Below are 23,512 nucleotides of genomic sequence, written 5' to 3' on the forward strand. Positions count from 1 at the left end.
ATTGCTGAAGAAGGCTTTCTTATCTCTTCTTGCTATTCTTTGGAACTCTGCATTCAGATGCTTATATCTTTCCTTTCCTCCTTTGCTTTTCACTTCTCTTCTTTTCACAGCTATTTGTAAGGCCTCCCCAGACAGCCATTTTGGTTTTTTGCATTTCTTTTCCATTGGGATGGTCTTGATCCTTGTCTCCTGTACAATGTCACGAACCTCAGTCCATAGTTCATCAGGCACTCTATCTATCAGATCTAGTCCCTTAAATCTATTTCTCACTTCCACTGTATAATCATAATGGATTTGATTTAGGTCATACCTGAATGGTCTAGTGGTTTTCCCTAATTTCTTCAATTTAAGTCTGAATTTGGCAATAAGGAGAATTCTGACAGAATATGGTCCACTGGAGAAGGGAATGGCAAACCACTTCAGTATTCTTGCCTTTAGAACCCCATGAACGGTATGAAAAGGCAAAATGATAGGATACTGAAAGAGGAACTCCCCAGGTCAGTAGGTCCACAATATGCTACTGGAGATCAGTGGAGAAATAACTCCAGAAAGAATGAAGGGATGGAGCCAAAGCAAAAACAATACCCAGTTGTGGATGTGAATGGTGATAGAAGCAAGGTCCGATGCTGTAAAGAGCAATATTGCATAGGAACCTGGAATGTCAGGTCCATGAATCAAGGCAAATTGGAAGTGGTCAAACAAGAGATAGCAAGAATGAACATTGACATTCTAGGAATCAGGGAACTAAAATGGACTGGAATGGGTGAATAACTCAGATGACCATTATATCTACTACTGCGGGCAGGAATCCCTCAGAAGAAATGGAGTAGCCATCATGGTCAACAAAAGAGATCAAAATGCAGTACTTGGATGCAATCTCAAAAATGACAGAATGATCTCTGTTCATTTCCAAGGCAAATCATTCAATATCACAGTAATCCAAGTCTATGCCCCAACCAGTAACACTGAAGAAGCTGAAGTTGAATGGTTCTATGAAGACCTACAAGACCTTTTAGAACTAACACCCAAAAAAGATGTCCTTTTCATTATAGGGGACTGGAATGCAAAAGTAGTAAGTCAAGAAACACCTGGAGTAACAGGCAAATTTGGCCTTGGAATACAGAATGAAGCAGGGCAAAGACTAATAGAGTTTTGCCAAGAAAATGCACTGGTCATAGCAAACACCATCTTCCAACAACACAAGAGAAGACTCTACACATGGACATCACCAGATAGTCAACACCAAAATCAGATTGATTATATTCTTTGCAGCCAAAGATGGAGAAGCTCTACACAGTCAACAAAAACAAGACCAGGAGCTGACTGTGGCTCAGATAATGAATGGGACTAGTGCCCAGATAAAAGAGGCCCCAGAGAGAGAGAGAGAGAGTCATTGTTCCTTCCCCCATATGAGGACACAGTGAGAAATCTAGCATTGATGAGCCAGGAAACAAGTCCTCAGCAGACACTGAATCTGCCAGTACGTTAACCTTGGATTTTTTAGGCTCCAAAACTGTGCGAAATAGACTTCTGTTACTTAACAAATCATCTAGTAAACATCCATGGTATTTATAGGAGCCTGGACAGACTCAGAAAATTAGAAAATTCATAATCTCCAAGAATTTTAGTGCTTTTCATTATATTTGTCACAGTCCTACCTATTCTATACCTTGTCATCATGAAATTTAGATCAAGCTAGTGTGTTTGCAAGAAATTCTCCTGTGTCGTACTAACTTTAGAAAAATGAAAACTGTTAATTTTGGTAGAATCTAAAAATCATTAGTTTCACTTATTTAAGAATCTGTATTCCTCCTTTTCAGCTTGTTATAAGAAATGCAATTTGGACCTATTCTATTGATTGCAATATTCCCAAACTCCACCAGTCAGAGTAAAAAGACTGTTCAGACTGTTTCGATTCTTTTCTTCTCACTCTGGCTTGTGTCATGTAGTCTCTGAACCAGATGGGAGATTCTCCCTCATAAGGACCCATCCAGTCCACCAGCACTTGCAGGGAACCTCATCTGCTTCCATGACAGTCCCCCTGCTCACAAACTCACCGATTCTCCAAATCCTTCTTCCTGATCTTTCAGAGAGTCCACTCCCACATCACATGGCCTTTCTGGTGTCTGCTCCCACCAGTCCCCTTGCTAAGCCTACAGCCCAGCCACATGGGACCTGCCTGTCCCCCAAAGCCCTCAGGGTGGTCCCCTTTTGTGCCTTTGCTCGTGCTGTTCCTTCTACTCCTGTCAAAATCAAATCTGTCCTTTGCTATCCAACTCCCATGTCCCTGCCTCCACGGACTTTTTGATCTCCCAACAAGAAGAAATCTTCCCCTTCTCTTGGCTCCTGTCCTATTTAATCAATCTTCTCTTACACCGGTTTACCAGGGGGCTCAGTGGTAAAGAATTCACCTGCAATGCAGAGACACAGGAGTTGTGGGTTGATCCCTGCGTTGGGAAGATCCCCTGGAGGAGGAAACGGCAATCCACTCCAGCATTCTTGCCTGGGAAATCCCATGGACAGGGAGCCTGGTGGGCTACAGTCCATGGGGTCGCAAAGAGTCAGACACGACTTAGTGAACAGGTCAATCACATACAGGGTGCGGCCCTTCCTGTCTCATGTCAGAGCTGTTTGGTGTGATCGTTTCTCTCCTATATACTGCTGTGCTGTATTCCACTCATCTCTGCATCTCTCAAAGGGACTTGCTGTCATTAGACCCTCAATCAGTACCCTGGACAGTTGTATCTGCAGGTGTTCAGGAGCCCTGATTCCTGTGAAAGGCACAGCCACCTCCAGTATTCAGGGACATGCTCCTTCCTCTGTGACCCTAAGACAAATCAAGTCAGGAGATCAGACTTCTGCCACTTTCACTGGCTGAGGGAAAACACCCGTAAGGCTCTGCGTTACTCCCTTAGGAATTTTACAGATTTATAATGAGTTTTTACAAATGGGCTGCCTACTGCTCAGTCTTAGCAAGCCCTCACTACTCTCAGGTTTACTCCACTCAAAAAAGTGGTGGGCAGTCCAGCAGGCACCTACGATTTCTGGCAGGGACTTCCAGTGGACTTTTAGAGATGCATAAGCCAAACAATGGGCTTCCCTGGTGGCTCAGAGGTTAAAGTGTCTGCCTCCAATGCGGGATACCCGGGTTCAGTCCCTGGGTTGGGAAGATCCCTTGGAGAAGGAAATGGTAATCCACTCCAGTATTCTTGCCTGGAGAATCCCATGGATGGAGAAGCCTGGTAGGCTACAGTCCACAGGAGTGGAGCAAAGAGTCGGACATGACTGAGCGACTTCACTTTCACTAAGCCAAACAAAGACCTACTAAGAGTGAAAACTCTTGAGATGAACCACCGGTGAGAAAATGATAATAACTATTTCTGGAGCCATAACCTGTCCTGAGAGCTTCATGCCCTAGCAGAGGCACCAACCAAACCCTTGTGTGTGTGTGTGTGTGTGTGTGTGTGTAAGTGCCTCTTGGTTGCTTTCATTGGTAGTTCTGCCTTGCCAGGGAGATGTCAGTCTCTGAGGAAAGACTCTACTACCTTAGAATGACCCTCAGCATGTCTGGGCAAGTCATAGCTGTGCACTCAGGAAATACCTCTTAATTGATGAAGAATTAAAAGGAACTCCTGAATAAAGGTGTATAACTTGAATCAGACATGTAAAGCAGTTGGATTTTTTACCTGTTGATATATGGAGACCTCTCAGAATAACAGATCTTCCTGAGGAACAACCTGCTATGTCTGCATTCAGCTGGTTCCTGTGACCTTGGTCATTATCTCCAGCTGTTAGCTTTTAGGTGCGCTGTACCCATGCTTGGGTGAGAATCGTACCCAGGTAAATTGCAACTCCAGGTAAGATGCAATTTCCATTTTTGCAAGATCATGAGCAATACCGTCCTCATCCCTAAAAAAGAGACCATCCCCACCTAGACAAGTGCACTTAGCAAAGGCTACACAAAATGAGGATATCTGAGGTGTACGATGTCTGAGAGTTGATCTTTATTTTTTTAAGAAGTACAAAATATTCAACATAAAATGCAACCCAACTTTTTCCCTTACTCCTTCTCTCTGGCAGATTTATGACAATGCGGCAATTACGGTGCTTTAACAAGACGGCAAAGAGAGTAAATGGCTCCTCAGTGGAGAAAGCACAGGAAAAAATGATTCTTTTTGTCCTGTCTATAAAGGACTCAAGTGAGAGGGTCCACCCACTCCATACAACAGGAGATATTCCATGGGAAAATAATCCCCATTAAAGCTACTTCTTAGACCTAAAAGCTTTTTAAAAAGGCATGATGGCAGCTTTATAAGAGTCCTTCTCCCTCTGATCTCTGCTTTACCAGCACTCACCCTTATCTGAGTCTCCTCCTGGGCACACAGATTACCCTCCCCAGCCAGGTGGTCAGATGGGTGTGGCCAGTCCTGGCCAATGAGCTGTGAGAGGAAGGGATGCGTGCCACTTCCTGGCTGAAGAACAGACCAGCAGGTATGAGTTCTCCACGTGCCCCACTGCTTGTCACAGCAATTCAGGAGGATGAACCTTAGAAACACTGCAGCTACGATGAAGAAGCATCGGTCCACCCCTTGCCAACCCTCAGAAGAGATGTAGCTTGAATACAGTGTAAACCTGTGTTGCATTACAGTGAGATTTAGAGAGCTGTTTACTCCTGTCTCATAATCTCATTATGACACATCCTCTCCTTAACAGAAGCCACTGAGTAGGCAGTGACTCTGGAATTGAAGTTCTGATGCTAAAATGATCCCAAGTTGTAAACTTAAGGGAAGAAGCCTATTTGCCATCCTTATGTCCTACTCCTTCCAAGGGGATTCATGCACTCTTTCCATAGGTCAGCAATTTAGTCTGCCTAGGATGTCTCCATGGAGAAAAAGATAGAACTAAGTGGCTGATTCAACACTAGTCAATTCTGAGTGGGGGCCTTACTCAGAAGTGATGCTCAAAATTCTCCAATCCAGGCTTCAACAGTACATGAACTGAGAAGTTCCAGATGTTCAAGCTGGATTTAGAAATGGCAGAGGAACCAGAGATCAAATTGCCAACATCCGTTGGATCATCAAAAAAGCAAGAAAGTTCCAAAAAAACATCTACTATTTTATTAACTACACAAAAGCCTTTGACTGTGTAGATCACAATAAACTGTGGGATAATCTTCAAGAGATGGGAATACCAGACCACCTGACCTGTCTCCTGAGAAATCTGTATGCAGGTCAAGAAGCAAGTTAGAAATGGACGTGGAACAACAGACTGGTTCCAAGTTGGGAAAGGAGTATGTCAAGGCTGTATATTGTGACCCTGCTTATTTAACTTATATGCAGAGTACATCGTGAGAAATGTTGGACTGGCTGAAGCACAAGCTGGAATCAAGACTGCCGGGAGAAATATCAATAACCTCACATATGCAGATGACACCATCCTTATGGCAGAAAGTGAAGAAGAACTAAAGAGCCTCTTGATGAAAGTGAAAAAGGAGAGTGAAGAAGCTGGCTTAAAACTCAACATTCAGAAAACTATGATCATGGCATCTGATCACATCACTTCATAGCAAATAGATAGGGAAACAGTGGAAACAGTGCAGATGGTGACTGCAGCCATGAAACTGAAAGATGCTTGCTCCTTGGAAGGAAAGTTATGACCAACCCAGACAGCATATTAAAAAACAGAGACATTACTTTGCCAACAAAGGTCTGTCTAGTCAAGGCTATGGTTTTTCTAGTAGTCATGTATGAATGTGAGAGTCAAGGCTATGGTTTTTCTAGTAGTCATGTATGAATGTGAGAGTTGGACTATAAAGAAAGCTGAGCACCAAAGAAAACAACTTTTTCTGAGAGACATAACCAAATCTCCGGGAGTTGGTAATGGACAGGGAGGCCTGGCGTGCTGTAGTCCACGGGGTTGCAAAGAGTCAGACATGACTGAGTACTGAACTGAACTGAACTGAGTCATATTCCAAAAGGATGCTGCCTGATATCTTACTTGAAGCAATTGTTCTTTGTGACCCACAATCCAGAGAGCTTGTTACCTAAAGCTGTTAGAATTCAGACATTCGAGCCATGACTAAGACTCTCTACTTAGTCTCCTTTCTAAAATCATCTTACTCTTTCTTCACACAAAGACATCACTTTGCCAACAAAGGTCCATAGAGTCAAAGCTATGGTTTTCCCAGTAGTCATGTATAGATGTGAGAATTGGACCTTAAAGAAGGCTGAGTGCCAAAGAACTGATGCTTTCAAACTGTGGTACTGGAAAAGACTCTTGATAGTCCCTTAAACTGCAAGGAGATCAAACCAGTCCATCCTAAAGGAAATCAATCCTGAAAATTCATTGGAAGGATTGATGCTGAAGATGAAGCTCCAATACTATGGCCACCTGATGTGAAGAGCCAACTCATTGAAAAAGACCCTGATGTGGGAAAAGATTGAGGGCAGGAGGAGAAGGGTACGACAGAGGATGAGATGGTTGGGTGGCATCATCGACTCAATGCACATGAATTTGAGTAAACTCTGGGAGATAGTTCAGCCTGGCATGCTGCAGTCCATGGGGTTGGAAAGAGTTGGACACGATTGAGCAACTGAAAAACAACTTTTTCTGAGAGACATACCCAAGGTGAGGTGAAGCCAGGGTAGAACAAGTCACATTTGGCACATGTAGCTCCAACATGAAAGCTTAGGGCCTGGCTGTCCTGTGGGAGGAGGAGAATCTTCTGTTCCTTCCTACTCTTTACCTGCAGCCCTCTGCTCTCCCCAGGATGCCATGAGCCATGCAGGGGAGGACTAACCTTCACTGAGGGCTGCCTGCTGTGAGGCTAGTGCATACTAGCAGTTCTATAGGCATCAGTTCACTCAATCTTTACAGTACCCCGAGGAGGCAGATACTACTTTATTTTTACAAGTGAGGAATCATCAAGTACAGAGAGGCTAAAGTGAAGTTGCTCAGTTGTGTTCCACTCTTTGCGACCCCATGAACTGTAGCCTACCGGGTTCCTCTGTCCATGGGTTTCTCCAGGCAAGAATATTGGAGTGGGTTGCCATTTCCTTCTCCAGGGGATCTTCCCGACCCAGGGATTGAACGCGGGTCTCCCGCATTGCAGGCAGACGCTTTACCCTTTGAGCCACAGACAGACTAAGAATCCAGTAAATCATTCCAGTAAATCTGGAAATGTTTGACTCCAGAGCCCATACTTGATCCAATATGTGATAAAAGAAAACAAATCTTATTGCTTGCTAATATCTTTGCTGTAAGAGAAAAAGATTTAATATTACTGATATGAAGTCATTTAATGTAGGGGTAAGAACAGGAGCTTCAAAGAGACTTTAGTTTGAGGCTTGGCTCCATTTGTTGTTGTTGTTCAGTCGCTGAGTCGTGTCTGGCTCTTTGAGACCCCATGGACTGCAGCATGCCAGGCTTTCCTTTCACTGTCTCCCGGAGCTTGCGCAAACTCATGTCCATTGAGTCTGTGATGCCATCTAATCATCTTGTCCTCTGTCGTTCCCTTCTCGTCCTGCCTTCAATCTTTCCCAGAATCAGGGTCTTTTCTAATGAATTGGCCCTTCACATCAAGTGGTCAAAGTATTGGAGCTTCAGTTTCAGCATCAGTCCTTCCAATGAATATTCAGGACTGATTTCCTTTAGGATTGACTGGTTTGATCTCCTTATAGTCAAAGGGACTCTTCAAGAGTCTTCTCCAACACCACAGTTCAAAAGTATCAATTCTTCAGCACTCAGACTTCTTTATGGTCCAGCTCTGACATCCATACATGACTACTGAGAAAACCATAGCTTTGACTATATGGACATTTGTTGGCAAAGCAATGTCTCTGCTTTTTAATATGCATAATTTTTTTAAAACCTGTGAATCCTTATATGAGTGATTCAGTCTCTTTTTTCTCATCTGTAAGGTGAGATTTTACAGGATAAATCCTATGTGATTTACTTCATCTTTCAGTGAGAACTTAGTGAGATTATACTATAAAGTGATTAACAGACCCTGACAGATGGTAAATGTCAAAAAATGTTCTTAGCATTATTCTCAGTGATTTATCATTATGTCCTCCATGTCTAATTATCAGGGGCAAACTTAAAACTGACTGTTTTATTTTAAAGTTGGCTGCTTGGATAATGTCTATTTTACAAAAAATATTTCCTGCCAAATAAATGTCAAGTTTACTAAGATATAAAACCATTGTTAACTGCTCCATTTAGGGATTTTTCCATATGTCTGTATCATTCAGTTTGATTTGGATATACTACAGCCAAATGCATGTCTTACCCTGCTTCAGAAAAACATTTAAAGTGTGGCCCTGAGGGCTCATCCATTGTTTCATTAAAAGTAAAAATAAAAAGGTCAAACTTGCTCCTTAACCTCACCAAAAGCATGTAGGATTACAATGACCCCTATCACCATCAAAAGAGAAATCATCTATTAGAAGGACAAACTGCCAACTGGAAAAGGGGAAAAACAAGCCTCAGCTACCCAGGGTCAACGTGAAATGTTAAGTCAATGTATTAGTCAGTGTTATCCAGAGAAACAGAACCAACAGGGGTGTTTGGGTGTGTATGTGTGAGTGTGTGAGTGTGTGAGTGTGTGTGTGTGTGTGTATGTGCCTGTGCACATTTATTTCTATATCTATCTATCTATCCATCTATCCATTCAGGGTGAGGTGGGGACAGATTTAGTTTAAGAAATTGGTTCATGTGATGGTGGAGACAGGCAAGTCCAAAATCTGTAGGGTTTGGACAGGCTGAAGACACAGGGAAGAGCTGCAGTCTGAGTCTGAAGGCAGTCCTTTGCCAGAATTCCTTTTTGCTAGACAGAGGTCCATCTGTTTCTAGGAACGCCTTTTGCAGTTGGATGAGGCCCCACCCTCATTATGGAGGATGATCAGTCTTCCTAAAAGACTGATCTCACCTAAAAAAAAAACCATCACAGAAACATCTAGAATAATGTTTCACCAAATATCAGGGCCTAGACAAACACAAAATTACTCATTACAGGAAGTCATGCTCCCTTTTGAGCTAGGGTGTTCCCATCTATAAAATCACGTGCATCTTATATCAAACAAGTACATCTCAATAACCATGCAAAGGTCCATCTGGCTATCTGAAGAGAAGGAAGATAAAGGGGTTTACTATTCCCCAATCACTCTACCAGATGTGCTATAACTTGAGTTTGTCCTCAGCTTCTTTTACTACTGCTATAATCTACACCATATTTCTAAACTCCTTGGACTAATATGCTGAAGCAAAGACATATGCAGATGTTTACAAAAACAAGGAGACAGAAAAGGGAAAGTTCATATTTTTTTAGTGGCTATTCCAGAGATTCTCAACCATCCATCTCCATAGCCTTCAATATAATGGTCTTTTACGTTCATTTAACATGTGTTTGAATTTTTCTCCCAGACCTTAATGTCTGAAAACAGCTATGTGATGGGCAGAACTGTTCCCTTTATCTATGACTAGTTGTTAGAGTTCAAGTGCAGGCTGAAGACTGAACAGCAGACACTGCAGACTGTGTGATGAGATACAATGAGAACACCACTGCTAGGCTGTGAGGATGAAGGGAGACATTGAATGGAAATGTGAGGATTTGAGCTCACTTTCTTCCATTTAGTCTCCCAGGTCATTCCCTACCCTTCCCCACCCTGCTCTGTGCCCTGGGAAACTGACCTCTGATGTAGGCTTTGGCCACTGGTAGTAGTGGGGTGCTCAGCCAGCGGGGAGCAGTGGTGAGAAAGGGGAGAGATGGGGAAAGACAGGTCTGGGTATTTATCGGAGGCTCCCTCCCTAAGAGGTCACACTGGGCTGTGTCCCTTGACCTGGGTCATTGCTCCTCTCAGCCAGTCTCTCTGCAGGGCTCCTGAAAGACAATCAGGGCCCTTCAGATTTGGGCATCTACTCCTCAGTGTTCTGAGCCCTGGCATCCTGCCCCATCCAGGAAGAGGGGCTGCTCTCTTCCCAGGCCACAACTTGTGACTAGTCCATTTGTCAAAAGCTCTAATTAAAAAAGATACACGCACCCCTATGTTCACAGCAGTACTATTCACAACAGCTGAGATACAGAGACAACCTAAATGTCCATCAAGGGATGAATGGATAGTGAAGATGTGGTACATATATCCAATGGAATATTACTCAGCCATAAAAAAGAATGCAATAATGCCATTTTGCAGCAACATCAATGCAACTAGAGATTATCATACTAAGTGAAGTAAGTCAGAAAGAAAAAGACAAATACCATATGACATCACTTATATGTGGAATCTAAAATATGGCCCAAATGAACCTATCTATGAAACAGAAATAGACTTATAGATATTGCCTTGTGGTTGCCAAGGTAACAGAGGAATGGACTGGGAGTTTGGGACTAGTAAATGCAAGCTAATAGATATAGAATGGATAAAAAGAAATATCCTACTGTATAAAACAGAGAACCACATTCAGTATCCTGGGATAAACCATTATGGAAAAGAATACTAAAAAAACAGAAATATGTGTGTAACTGAGTCACTCTGCTGTAGAGCAGAAATTAACACAACATATTTCAATAAGAACATTAATTTTTTTAAAAGCTCTTCTAATTACCTAATTTGAATATGCTATCTGTTGCCTTCTGGAACTGACTGACAAGGTATCAAACAAGTTGTTATTTTTTCCTTTTTTTGGAAGAGTTGGGATTTTAAAAAGTCTCTAAAACATTTCTGAGTTTTTGCAAACCATAACTTACCAATTATGTTTTGATGTTATTCAACACTCATTAAGCATTCATGCAATCATTTCCTCCATAAATCCAAAGCCCATCACAGATGTTCTTTACCACATCATGAAAATTTTATAATCCTTTATCTCATTTTGAGGAAATTAAGTGCTGAATTCAGTGAATAATTAAACAATTTAGTCGAGTATCATTTCTCTGCTCCTTGAAATGTTTTTTAAGCTAGCTTTCATCCTATTTTTGTTATTGTCCTTTTTCATCATTTTCAGTCTGGTGAGTCACCTAAATTCTTTTGGGAATAAGGAGAAAATCCATCCTAATTAGTAATCTTTCAAAATAAACATCAAGCCAGGATCAGCATTAAGACTACAGGAAAGACCAAGAAACCCAGGTGCACGAGGGTTCACTTGAGAAGAAGCCTCAGAAGCAAGAGGCAGAGTGCCAGGAGGAAAACAGGTCCCACCCAACCAGCACCTGGGTCTGGACAGCAAATCCAGCTCTCCACCCATTAGAAGCAACCCCACCCCCTGGATACTGTTTCTGTTTCTTCAAGTCCCTATGGGGTTTAACAGACATTTAGAAACAGCCCAAACTTACTCTTGGTGTGGGGCTCCTGTCTTGGTCAGCAGAGTCAGCACAAAAAACATAAAAATCACAAAGACTGCAAGGCCAACCCAAAATCCAATCACAATGGAATCTGTAAGACAGTTAACACTGGGATTAGTATTTCATAGCAACATAAAATTTAAACATTCAAGGAATCTGTGCTTTTTGATACATGAAATGAGAGAGGATGGTCACAGTCTTCTGAGACAACCTTGAACTATCGGACAACAGGGAACAGTTAATACAAGGAATGAGGGAAGAGTCCATGTCTTCAGGCTCCTGACTCAGGTAACACTCGGAGATGCCAGCCTTCCTGACTCTTGGTTCTACATCCCGATGGAAGAATTTAAGACGGAATCAGGCTGTCTAAGTCCTCAAGACTGAAGTGTCTTGAGTTAGAAAATCCAATTTTTAGCAGAAACTACAGGATGAAGCTTAAAATGACATCTGATTCAACTCAACCCAGTTTTGTTTTTTCACTCATGTTCATGCTGGCATAACTCACGTCTTCACTACATCCTGCAAAGAACATACAAATGGCCTCCTGAGTGCTCTTCTACCTTCAGTCTTTGCCTGGGCCTCATTTCTAATAGAATCTGCTTTATCGTACCTCTGATAATATTGCTCTTTCACAAAAAATACTTCAACAAAAATAGAATTGACCTTTTCCACATGAGAACAGATTCAATATACAAAGCACTTTTACAATATCTGAGAAGAAGGTACTCACGTCTTGGAGTTTGTTCTGGGAGCTAAGAGCCTCTAATCAGATCTCTTATATCAAAATAGTAAAGACTTACCTAGGAATTTCTGTTTTTTGCCTAAAATGAATGCTAACACTGACAAAAAGCTCTCCTTCTTAATGGTACAGTAAGTAAAATGTGTAAGTAATGCCTACATTTCTGCCTATATTTTGCAGGAATTTTTTCCAGCTATAATCATCTCTAAATGTAATATGCCCCAAAGAGATTTTCAACTTCCCTGGAAATGCCCCAACCAAAATTACAGCAGTATTGCCCTTTAAACTAAGAAAAAGAGGCAGAAGCAAAATGACACAAAAATAAAATCTGTGTCATGAAGTTATAAAAACTTAGATTACAGGAAAACGTATGGTGATTTGCCCAGTCATTTTGATTTTAATTAAAATCCTTAACAGCAAGTATCCTTACCCACAGACTGTTCCAGAAAAATAATGGATTAAAGAATCAAAGCAAATCAATGAGGGTGATTCACACCCTGACAGCAATAGCCCTCCGTCAGATAATGGATGAGAGTACATCCTAACAGATTCCACGTGCTTTTCTTTTACTTCCATACGGAACTACTGAGCAGAAAACAACAACAAAGGAGTGTGTGAAAGCATTTGATTATTACTATTCACTTCAGGGGTAAAGGATATGTGATTTAGTTAATGCTTTTTAAGGAACAAAAATAGAAAGCTCCTGATATAGGAAATTTTTAACTCCAAACCCTTTACAACCCCACCAATGGAGACCAGAAGGCAGGAAACAGCCAGCTATCACTGCCCCTGTCCCTCTAATGGCCCAGGAGTTGCTCAACCACAGCCACCAGCAATCAGCAGCATCCAGACCCTCAGGACCTACAGGTGAAGCCAGGCTCTTGTGGTCCTTCCTGCAATCAGGGGTGAGGAAAATTCCAAAACTTAATTAGCTGGAACTGGGGGTCGACCAAGATGGAGGCTTGGGAGGCTCCTGTGGTCCCCTCTTCCCACAGACACATGGAATACATGGCTACATATGGAGCAGTTCCCTCTGAAAGAGTTCCAGAAGCTAGCTGAATGACTCCTACACATCTGACAAATGAGAAAGTACCCACCTTCAAATCAGTAAGAAAGGCTGAGTCATCTCCTGCCATTAACCCCACCCCCAGCAGAGCATCATGCAATCAGAGGTAAGCCCCAATTCTCATCCTCCCCGAGGAAGGATCTGGACCACACATCTGGAGCCCCACTGGAGGCAGTTCAAGATAGCAGTGTAAGAAGGTCCCAAATTCACCTTCTCCTAGGGACATACAACTACAACTACACAGGGATACTTTCCTCAGAAAAGACCTGAAAACTGAACAATCAGAGCCTCTATGACAAAGGATAAAAAGACAGCACTGAGACAGTTAGCAGAGGCAGAAACACAGTCTCACCAAAAAAAAAAAAAAACAAACAGAAAAAAACTCCATCCTAGGTGCAGCAATCCACAATTGGGAGAGATCTCAAAAATACAGAACTCTTCTCTAAGGTGAGAGGGGTCTGAGTTCCATCAAAAGCATCCCAGATCGCCGATCCTGCCTAGGAAAAACAAGCCCCCAAAATGGTTGACTTTAAAAAACCAATGGGTGTTACTTTCAGGAAAAACAGAGCTCTGTAGGGAATGGAGAATATGTTTAAAGGGCTCGTGCACAGACTCCCTCACCCCAGGACCTAGTACAAAACACCAATTTGAAAATCACTTGGACTATTCAGAAAGGAGACCCACTAACTAATCTTAAAGCTTCTGCTGGAGAGGCACAAATTTGCTGGGACTCTTTCCGGTGATGGACACATTGGCAGATGCCATTTTTATGATCTCATTCTACCTTGCTAATTCCAGGGCTGGTGGGTGCCATCTTAGAACTCTCCCTCTAACCTGCTAGTGTCAGTAGGGGTGCGCCCCTGGGAGCCCCACCCACCCCTGTGTCACAGCTGCAAGCCACAGCTGGGCTGGGCAAGCACTCTGCCCACTGCCCAGCCCATACAGGGCTTGAGTTTCCTTGAGTGCCTAGCTCTGGTGGCCAGGGCTTCTCACAAAACATTTCCTACATGCCACTCCTTTAAGACTGGAAGAAGTGGCTGTTTTAGCTAATGCACAGAAACCAACACAGAGAGTCAAGAAGAAGGAAGAAATAGAGGAATATGTTCCAAACAAAAGAACAAGATAAATCTCTAGAAATAGATCTTAGTGAGAGTTCAAAATAAGGGTCATAAATATAGGAGTAAGCTCTTTGATATCACTCTTAGTAATGATTTTTTGGATTTAACACCCAAAGCAAAGGCAACAAAAGCAAAATAAACAAGTAGGACTACATTAAACTAAATAGCTTCTGCATAGCAAAGTGAAAGTGAGGTTGCTCAGCCCTGTCGGACTCTTTGCAACCCTATGGACTGTAGCCTACCAGGCTCCTCCGTCCATGGGATTTTCCAGGCAAGAGTACTGGAGTGGGTTGCCACTTCCTTCTCCAGGGGATCTTCCTGACCCAGGGATTGAACCTGGATCTCCTGCATTGCAGGTAGATGCTTTACCATCGGAAACCATCAATAAAGTGAAAAGGTCACCTATGGAATAGGAGAAGACATATGCAAACCACATATCTGGTAAGAGTTTAACATCCAAATTATACAAGGGACTCGTATAACTCAATAGCAAAATAAACCCAATTAAAATATGGGCAAAGGGCCTGAACAGACATATTTCCGCAGACAATATCCAAATGTTACAGGCACGTGAAAATGTATTCAACATCGCCAATCATTAGGGAAATGCAGTTCAAAACCTCAAAGAGATATCATCTCACCCCTGTTAGAATCACAAAAGACAAGAGAGAACAAATGTTGGTGAGGATATGGAGAAAAGATAACCCTTGTACACTGTTGGTAGGAATGTAACTGGTATAGCCACTATGTATGAAGTTCCTCAAGAAATTAAAACAGAACTACCATAAGATCCAGCTTTTCCACTTTTGGAAATAGAGCCAAAGGAAATGAAAGCATTACCTTGAAGAGGGTATCTGTACTCTCCTGTTCATTGCAGCATTATTCATAATAGCCAAGGTATGGAAACAATCTCACTGTCCATTCACTGATGAATGGATTAAGAAAATGTGATAGATGATAGATATTTGAATATTATTCAGCCTTTAAGAAGGAAATATTGTTATTTATGACAACAAGGGTGAAACTGGAAGGCATTATATAAAGTGAGATAAGCTAGTTAGAGAAAGACAATTAGAGCATGATATCACTTATATGTAGACTTTAAAAGAGAAGTCGAACTCAAAGAAACAGAGAGTGGAAAAGTGGTTGCCAGAGGCTGAAGGGTGGGGAAATCGGGAGAGGTTGGTAAAAAGAGTACAAACTTTTCAGCTGTAAGATGAATAAGGTCTGGGGACCTGACGTGTAACATGGAAAGTATAGTTGATAATATTATCTTGTACAGTTGGCAAGAGAGTAGAACCTAAATGTTCTTACCAATGGATAAACAATCAAATACATATACCTGAGGTGACAGAAATGTTAATTAAGTTGATGGAGAGAATCCTCTCACAATATACACAATGTATCATTATTTTATTTATTGTATAAATATATGACAATTTTATTTGTCAATTATATCTCAATGAAGCTGGAAAAAACTAGAAAGTCCACCTTGCAATGGAGCAGCAAGTAGGGGTGAGAGATCATGATGCCAAGACAGCTCAGAGAGGCAGAGGCCAGAAAATATGAAAGGAGTGAAAGCACTTCCTTGGCCACATTCATCTTCAATTCTAATCCTCTTGTATTTCTTAAACATGTCCCATTCATCTGGTTCAGTAAAGGACCTACCACTTTTATAGTACTGTGGACATTCATTCTGAAACAGCCAAACATCTCTAGGATATTTACAGGGTAACCACGACAGGGCCCGGGAATGGGCAGCAGTTTCTGCTCATGTCAACTCTGCTTAAGGAAACAGCTGTTTCATGCTTGCCAGTCAGCAGGCAGTTATGACTAGAGGTGAACAGTACCCTTTCATAGAATTATATTTCCTTGCTCTGTGCTAGATGATTAATTACTCCAATAACATGAAGCACAATTCATGCCTATAACACAGAGTTGGGAATGATAGTGAACTCTTCTGGTCCTTTATCATGAAAAAACACAGACAAAAAAAAAAAAAGAAAAAACACAGACAGACTGCTTTCCACAGTCCCAGAAACCCAGCAGGGCTGAAGGATGCTGTGAACCAAGTGTTACAAAAGGAAGGGTCTTCAAATTAGAGTCCTAGATTCTATTTGTGTATACATTTTTGATGGTCTAAATGTTCACAGTTTTGGAGAGCTGGAATCATTAAAATTTTTAAGTTTCAATTTGAAAGGGACATTGACTCATCTTCCACTAAGGGAATCTTGCAAGTTCTTCATCATTCACGTTATACATCCCAGATCAATGAGCCTATATATGGAGGGGATTTAGGGGGGTTAGGGGGTAGAGGGTAAAGTTATGTATAAGCATGTCCGGGGAAAGTTAACACTGGTGGCTTCACACATTAAGGCAAACACACAACATGCTTACAGTGGGAAATTGCACAAGACTTACATTTGTGAGCCTTCAGTCCTTCAAAGGAAACTGGTCCAATCTCATAATACTCATATTCCCAGGTATAATCAGAATTAGACGCAGATTGCTGGGCTGTCCTGTTAGAAATTAACCTCTGGGCAGACATTTCTACCTGCACAAATGGAGAAAGGCAAGCATAGAGTTTGTTAACTTATCCACACTGTCCTTGACCATCTTCAGGAGGTCAGCAGGCAAAAGCCTAAGGGAGGTCTTATCCATCAGGTAAAGGACATTTCTCCCTGGCTTCCCATACTTCACCCCAAGAGGTCATTATTTCCTTTTCTCTCTCCACGAGACTGGCATATATTTGTAACCAGACATCATGTTTTCTTTTGAGGTTGTTCCCCCAGAACTTAACCCAGTGCCTAGCACACAACCAAGTTCCAGTAACTGACGAAAGAAAGAAGGAGGGAGAGAGTGTACCCAAATCCTCTGAGCTCACAACTTTAGCCTGACCACATATCACCACCTATAAAGAGCCTACAGAGGATAAATAAAATCAGTGGCAGGAGAGAAGCAGCTCAATAGATTTCTATCAAGCACCTTCCATAGAAAAATAAGGACATGCCACCTACATCTAATGAAATAGAGTGGAGCAAGAGAAGGGGACATCAAAAGTCACATCATTGGGGAAGATCCTCAGTGGAAGCCCCAGTCTTGGCCACCACTAATTCCTGAAATTTGTCCTATTTTCTGGATATGCCAATGCCTTTATCTGTTACAATTTTAGATTAAAAAAATGCTGACTTCTTTGTGAAATGAGGTTGCACTATCCAGCATGGACACCTAGGATGACAAGTCCACAGAGCCAGCATCCAGCACCGTGCACCTGTGATATGTAAGGCACCGTATATTGTGGGCTAGAAGGAGACGTCAGGCCAGGACCCCAGAGACCTCCCCTAAATAATGGGGGAAGAATGTGTGTGCATGCTCAGGCACTTAGTTCTGTCTGACTCTTTGTGACCCCATGGACTGTAGCCCACCAGGCTCCTCTGTCCATGGGATTTCCTTGGCAAAAATACTGGAGTGGGTGGCTATTCCCTTCTCCAGGGGATCATCCTGACCCAGGGATCAAACCTGTGTCTCCTGCATTGCAAGCAGATTCTTTACCACCTGGGAAGCCATAATGGGGGAAGAACACTAAGCAACAAATAACAGTAACATAAGGAAGAATTTGGAGAAGGCAATGGCACCCCACTCCAGTACTCTTGCCTGGAAAATCCCATGGATGGAGGAGACTGGTGGGCTGCCATCTATGGGGTCACACAGAGCCAGACACGATTGAGCGCCTTCACTTTCACTTTTCACTTTCATGCACTGGAGAAGGAAATGGCAATCCACTCCAGTGTTCTTGCCTGGAGAATCCCAGGGACAGGGGAGCCTGGCAGGCTGCCGTCTATAGGGTTGCACAGAGTCGGACACAACTAAAGCGACTTTGCAGCAGCAGCAAGGAAGAATTTGAATGAAGTACCAGCCAAAACCAAGATTTGCTGAACAGTATAACCACTGAGTACCATTGCCCCACCCAAGAGCTTTCTGAAGCTCCCCTTCTTCCACCCACCATAGGTCAGGACCACCCACTGCTGCCTCCAGGGCACAACCTCCAGAGAAGCTGAGGCAAAATCTCTACCACCCTTCTGCCCCAAAGCATGAGTCTCACCTTTCCTTCTTTCTTTTTTTTAAAAAATTAATTAATTTATCTTAATTGAAGGCTAATTACTTTACAATATTGTGGTGGTTTTTGCCATACATTGACATATATCAGCCATGGCTGTATATGTGTCTCCCATCTCAACTCCCCCTCCCACCTTCCTCCCCATCCCATCCCTCTGGGTTGTCCCAGTGCACTGGCTTTGAGTGCCCTGTTTCATGCATCAAACTTGGACTAGTGATCTATTTCACATATGGTAATATACATGTTTCAATGCTATTCTCTCAAATCATCCCACCCTCGCCTTCTCCCACAGAGTCCAAAAGTCTGTTCTTTAGATCTGTCTCTTTTGCTGTCTCACATAAAGGGTCATTGTTACCATCTTTCTAAATTCCATTGCTAAGTCACATCAGTCGTGTCCAACTCTGTGCGACCCCATAGATGGCAGCCCACCAGGCTCCCCCGACTCTGGGATTCTCCAGGCAAGAACACTGGAGTGGGTTGCCATTTCCTTCTCCAGTGCATGAAAGTGAAAAGTGAAAGTGAAGGCGCTCAGTCATGTCCGACTCTTTGCGGCCCCATGGACTGTAGCCTACCAGGCTCCTCCCTCCATGGGATTTCCTAGGCAAGAGTACTGGAGTGGGTTACCATTGCCTTCTCCCTAAATTCCATATATATGCGTTAATATACTGTATTGGTGTTTTTCTTTTTGATTTACTTTGCTCTGTAATAGGCTCCAGTTTCATCCACCTCATTAGAACTGATTCAAATGTGTTCTTTTAAATAGCTGAGTAATATTCCATTGTGTATATGTATCATAGCTTTCTTATCCATTCATCTGCTGATGGACATCTAGGTTGCTTCTATGTCCGGGCTATTATAAACAGTGCTGCAATGAACACTGGGGTACATGTGTCCCTTTCAACTCTGGTTTCCTCAGTGTATACGCCCAGCAGTGGGATTGCTGGGTCATATGGCAGTTCTATTTTCAGTTTTTTAAGGAATCTTCACACTGTTCTCCATAGTGGCTATACTAGTTTGCATTCCCATCAACAGTATAAGAGGGCTCCCTTTTCTCCATACCCTCTCCAGTACTTATTGTCTGTAGACTTTTTGATAGCAGCCATTCTGACCAATGTGAGATGATACCTCATTGTGGTTTTGATTTGCATTTCTCTGATAATGAGTGATGTTGAGCATCTTTTCATGTGTTTGTTAGCCATCTGTATGTCTTCTTTGGAGAAATGTCTGTTTAGTTCTTTGGCCCAGTTTTTGATTGGGTTGTTTATTTTTCTGCTTTTGAGCTGCATGAGCTGTTTGTTGCTTTGTCAGTTGCTTCATTTGTTGTTATTTTCTCCCACTCTGAAGGCTATCTTTTCACCTTGCTTATAGTTTCCTTTGTTGTGCAAAAGCTTTTAAGTTTAATTAGGTCCCATTTGTTTATTTTTGCTTTTATTTCCATTATTCTAGGAGGTGGGTCATAGAGGATCTTGCAGTGATTTATGTCAGAGAGTGTTTTGCCTATGTTTTCCTCTAGGAGTTTTAGTTTCTGGTCTTACATTTAGATCTTTAATCCATTTTGAGTTTATTTTTGTGTATGGTGTTAGAAAGTGTTCTAGTTTCATTCTTTTACAGGTGGTTGACCAGTTTTCCCAGCACCACTTGTTAAAGAGATTGTCCTTTCTCCACTGTACATTTTCGCCTCCTTTGTTAAAAATAAGGGGTCCATAGGTATGTAGATTTATCTCTGGGCTTTCTGTTTTGTTGCATTGATATATTTTTGTCTTTGTGCCAGTACCATACTGTCTTGATGACTGTAGCTTTGTAGTACAGTCTGAAGTCATCACCTTTCCCTATTGCTTTCTTCCCCATTCCCAGTCCTGGACACCACAGAAACAGACTCCAAGCCCTCACATCCTGTTGTTCAAAACAGGGTGTGCTCTGACCCAGAGATGTGTGACAGTATCAGAATTAGAGGGTGACTATGAGTGCCCAGCCAAACAAATCACTACTCCAAAGGGAGAAGTTCAGTTCAGTTCAGTCGCTCAGTCGTGTCTGACTCTTTCTGACCTGCTGAACCGCAGTACACCAGGTCTCCCTGTCCATCACCAACTCCCGGACTTTACCCAAACCCATGTCCATTGAGCCAGTGATGCCATCCAGCCATCTCATCCTCTGTCGTCCCCTTCTCCTCCTGTCCTCAATCTTTCCCAGCATCAGGGTATTTTCAAATGAGTCAGCTCTTCACATCAGTGGCCAAAGTACTGGAGTTTCAGCTTCAGCATCAGTCCTTCCAAAGAACACCCAGGACTGATCTCCTTTCGGATGGACTGGTTGGAACTCCTTGAAGTCCAAGGGACTCTCAAGAGTCTTCTCCAACACCACAGTTCAAAAGCATCAATTCTTCAGTGCTCAGCCTTCTTCACAGTCCAACTCTCACATCCATACATGACCACTGGAAAAACCATAGCCTTGACTAGAGGGACCTTGGTTGACAAAGTAATGTCTCTGCTTTTTAATAAGCTGTCTAGGTTGGTCATAACTTTCCTTCCAAAGAGTAAGTGTCTTTTAATTTCATGGCTGCAGTCACCATCTGCAGTGATTTTGGAGCCCAGAAAAATAAAGTCTGACACTGTTTCCACTGTTTCCCCATCTATTTCCCATGAAGTGATGGGATCAGATGCCATGATCTTTGTTTTCTGAATGTTGAGCTTTAAGCCAACTTTTTCACTCTCCACTTTCACTTTCATCAAGAGGCTCTTTAGTTCTTCTTCACTTTCTGCCATAAGGGTGGTGTCATCTGCATATCTGAGGTTATTGATATTTCTCCTGGCAGTCTTGATTCCAGCTTGTGCTTCCTCCAGCCCAGCATTTCTCATGATGTACTCTGCATATAAGTTAAATAAACAGGGTGACAATATACAGCCTTGACGTACTCCTTTTCTTATTTGGAACCAGTCTGTTGTTTCATGTCCAGTTCTAACTGTTGCTTCCTGACCTGCATACAGATTTCTCAAGAGGCAGTCAGGTGGTCTGGTATTCCCATCTCTTTCAGAATTTTCCACAGTTTATTGTGATCCACACAGTCAAAGGCTTTGGCATAGTCAATAAAGCAGAAATAGATATTTTTTGGGAACTCTCTTGCTTTTTCCATGATCCAGCGGATGTTGGCAATTTGATCTCTGTTTCCTCTGCCTTTTCTAAAACCAGCTTGAACATCTGGAAGTTCATGGTTCGCATATTGTTGAAACCTGGCTTGGAGAATTTTGAGCATCACTTTACTAACGTGTGAGATGAGTGCAATTGTGCAGTAGTTTGAGCATTCTTTGGCATTGTCTTTCTTTGGGATTGGAATGAAAATTGACCTTTTCCAGTCCTGTGGCCACTGATAAGTTTTCCAAATTTGTTGGCATATTGAGTGCAGCACTTTCACAGCATCATCTTTCAGGATTTGAAACAGTTCAACTGGAATTCCATTACCTCCACTAGCTTTGTTCACAGTGATGCCTCCTAAGGTAGAAGAGAAGGTACCAATTCTCCTTTGGGAAAGAAAGCTATACAAATTTTAAGAAAAGCTGAACTTTGAGTAAGGATTCAGTTACCTTTCTAATACTGGCACAGAAATAACATGAAACCATTACTACAGTATCTTCCCTGGCATTTCTATTATTTGAACAAGAGGTGATTTCCCTTGACAATGAAATAAATTTCCTCAGGAAATGAAGACGAACAATTCAAACCCCAAAAGGAACTCTCCTTAATTATGAGCACTCTCTCCAGAAGAAAGGAACTGTGTGTGAGAAAGAAGAGTAGCTCTTCAGTTGCGAGGTTCAGAGATAAATGGTAGATTAGGATGAACATAATTCCCATTTGAGAATGTTAAGAATTTCACACCACACAGGAAAAAGCACTGCATCTGCAGTCAGAAGATGAGAGTTTTCATTGTTGTTTTCCCTCCATTTACTACGTTGCCAAACAGGACACTTCAGCCAGCCACATCTTCCTCTTCTGCAAAACCAACCATCCCGACTTCCTGTTGTTGGCAGGAAGTGGTTCTGCCTATGGTCACTAATTGACACCATCATTATCCACCTGGCCTGCTTCTTGAGCCTCCTGTTTTTTCTGCTTCTACTATTACCAACCCACTGCAATCCATTCTCCACACATCAGCCAATGATTTTTTAAAAAGACAAACTGCCCTTGTCACTCCTTTGCTTAATATTCTTAAATGGCTTTGTATTGCTCTAAGGACAAAGCCTAAAATCCTTAAGATATTCTACAAGGTCATGACTTGAGCCCTGCCATCTTCCCTTTTCTTGCCTCATACCATATATCAAGTTGCACTTGGATTTCTTGCAGGTCTTCAAATACTTCATGCTCCTTACAACCTGCACACATATTGTTCCCTCTGACAGGAGTATTCCTCCTACCACTTCACTCCTATCACTTCAGTATACCTCCTACCACTTAGTATTCATCCTAACCCATGTCTCCTTTCCTGCATACTCTCATCATGTATACTGGATAAAGCAAATCCAGTTTACTACCTGTTTTTGTATAGTCTGCAAGTGAATAATGTTTTAATATTTTTAAGTTTTATTTTTATTTCTTTTTTCTGTTTTTCATTCATCTTATTAAAAAATTTTTTAATGATTTCAATAATATTTATTTCATTTGAGCAATAATTTATTTTCTTTTTTTAATATAAATTTATTTATTTTAATGGAGGTTAATTACTTTACAATATTGTACTGGTTTTGCCATACATCAACATGGATCTGCCACAGGTATACACGTGTTCCCCATCCCAAACCCCCCTCCCACCTCCCTCCCTGTACCATCCCTCTGGGTCATCCCAGTGCACCAGCCCCAAGCAACCAGTATCAAGCATCAAACTTGGACTGGCGATTCATTTCATATATGACATTATATATGTTTCAATGCCATTCTTCCAAATCATCCCACCCTCGCCCTCTCCCACAGAGTCCAAAAGACTGTTTTATACATCTGTGTCTCTTTTGCTGTCTCTCATACAGGGTTATCGTTACCATCTTTCTAAATTCCATATATATGCGTTAGTATACTGTATTGGTGTTTTTCTTTCTGGCTTACTTCACTCTGTATACTAGGCTCCATTTTCATCCACCTCATTAGA

The 23,512-nt window shown here is 42.0% G+C and overlaps 1 protein-coding gene across 6 annotated transcripts in view; it reads right to left on the bottom strand.

Moving 5' to 3' along the window:
• MRAP2 (melanocortin 2 receptor accessory protein 2) overlaps positions 1–23,512 on the bottom strand; it is a 65,143-nt gene that overhangs the window by 19,720 nt on the left and 21,911 nt on the right. For 4 of the 6 annotated variants that reach the window (XM_061427920.1, XM_061427919.1, XM_061427923.1 and 1 more), the window contains exons 2-3: positions 16,686–16,818; positions 11,333–11,432 (exon numbers count right to left, since the gene is read on the bottom strand). In XM_061427920.1, the coding sequence (XP_061283904.1) occupies positions 11,333–11,432; positions 16,686–16,812 (227 nt within the window). In that variant the 5' untranslated portion in view covers positions 16,813–16,818. The remainder of the gene's footprint in view (positions 1–11,332; positions 11,433–16,685; positions 16,819–23,512) is intronic. The other 2 variants (XM_061427918.1, XM_061427922.1) reach the window with 2 other exon arrangements.

This window comes from Bos javanicus, chromosome 9, assembly GCF_032452875.1.
Source record: "Bos javanicus breed banteng chromosome 9, ARS-OSU_banteng_1.0, whole genome shotgun sequence".
Lineage (NCBI taxonomy): Eukaryota > Metazoa > Chordata > Mammalia > Artiodactyla > Bovidae > Bos > Bos javanicus.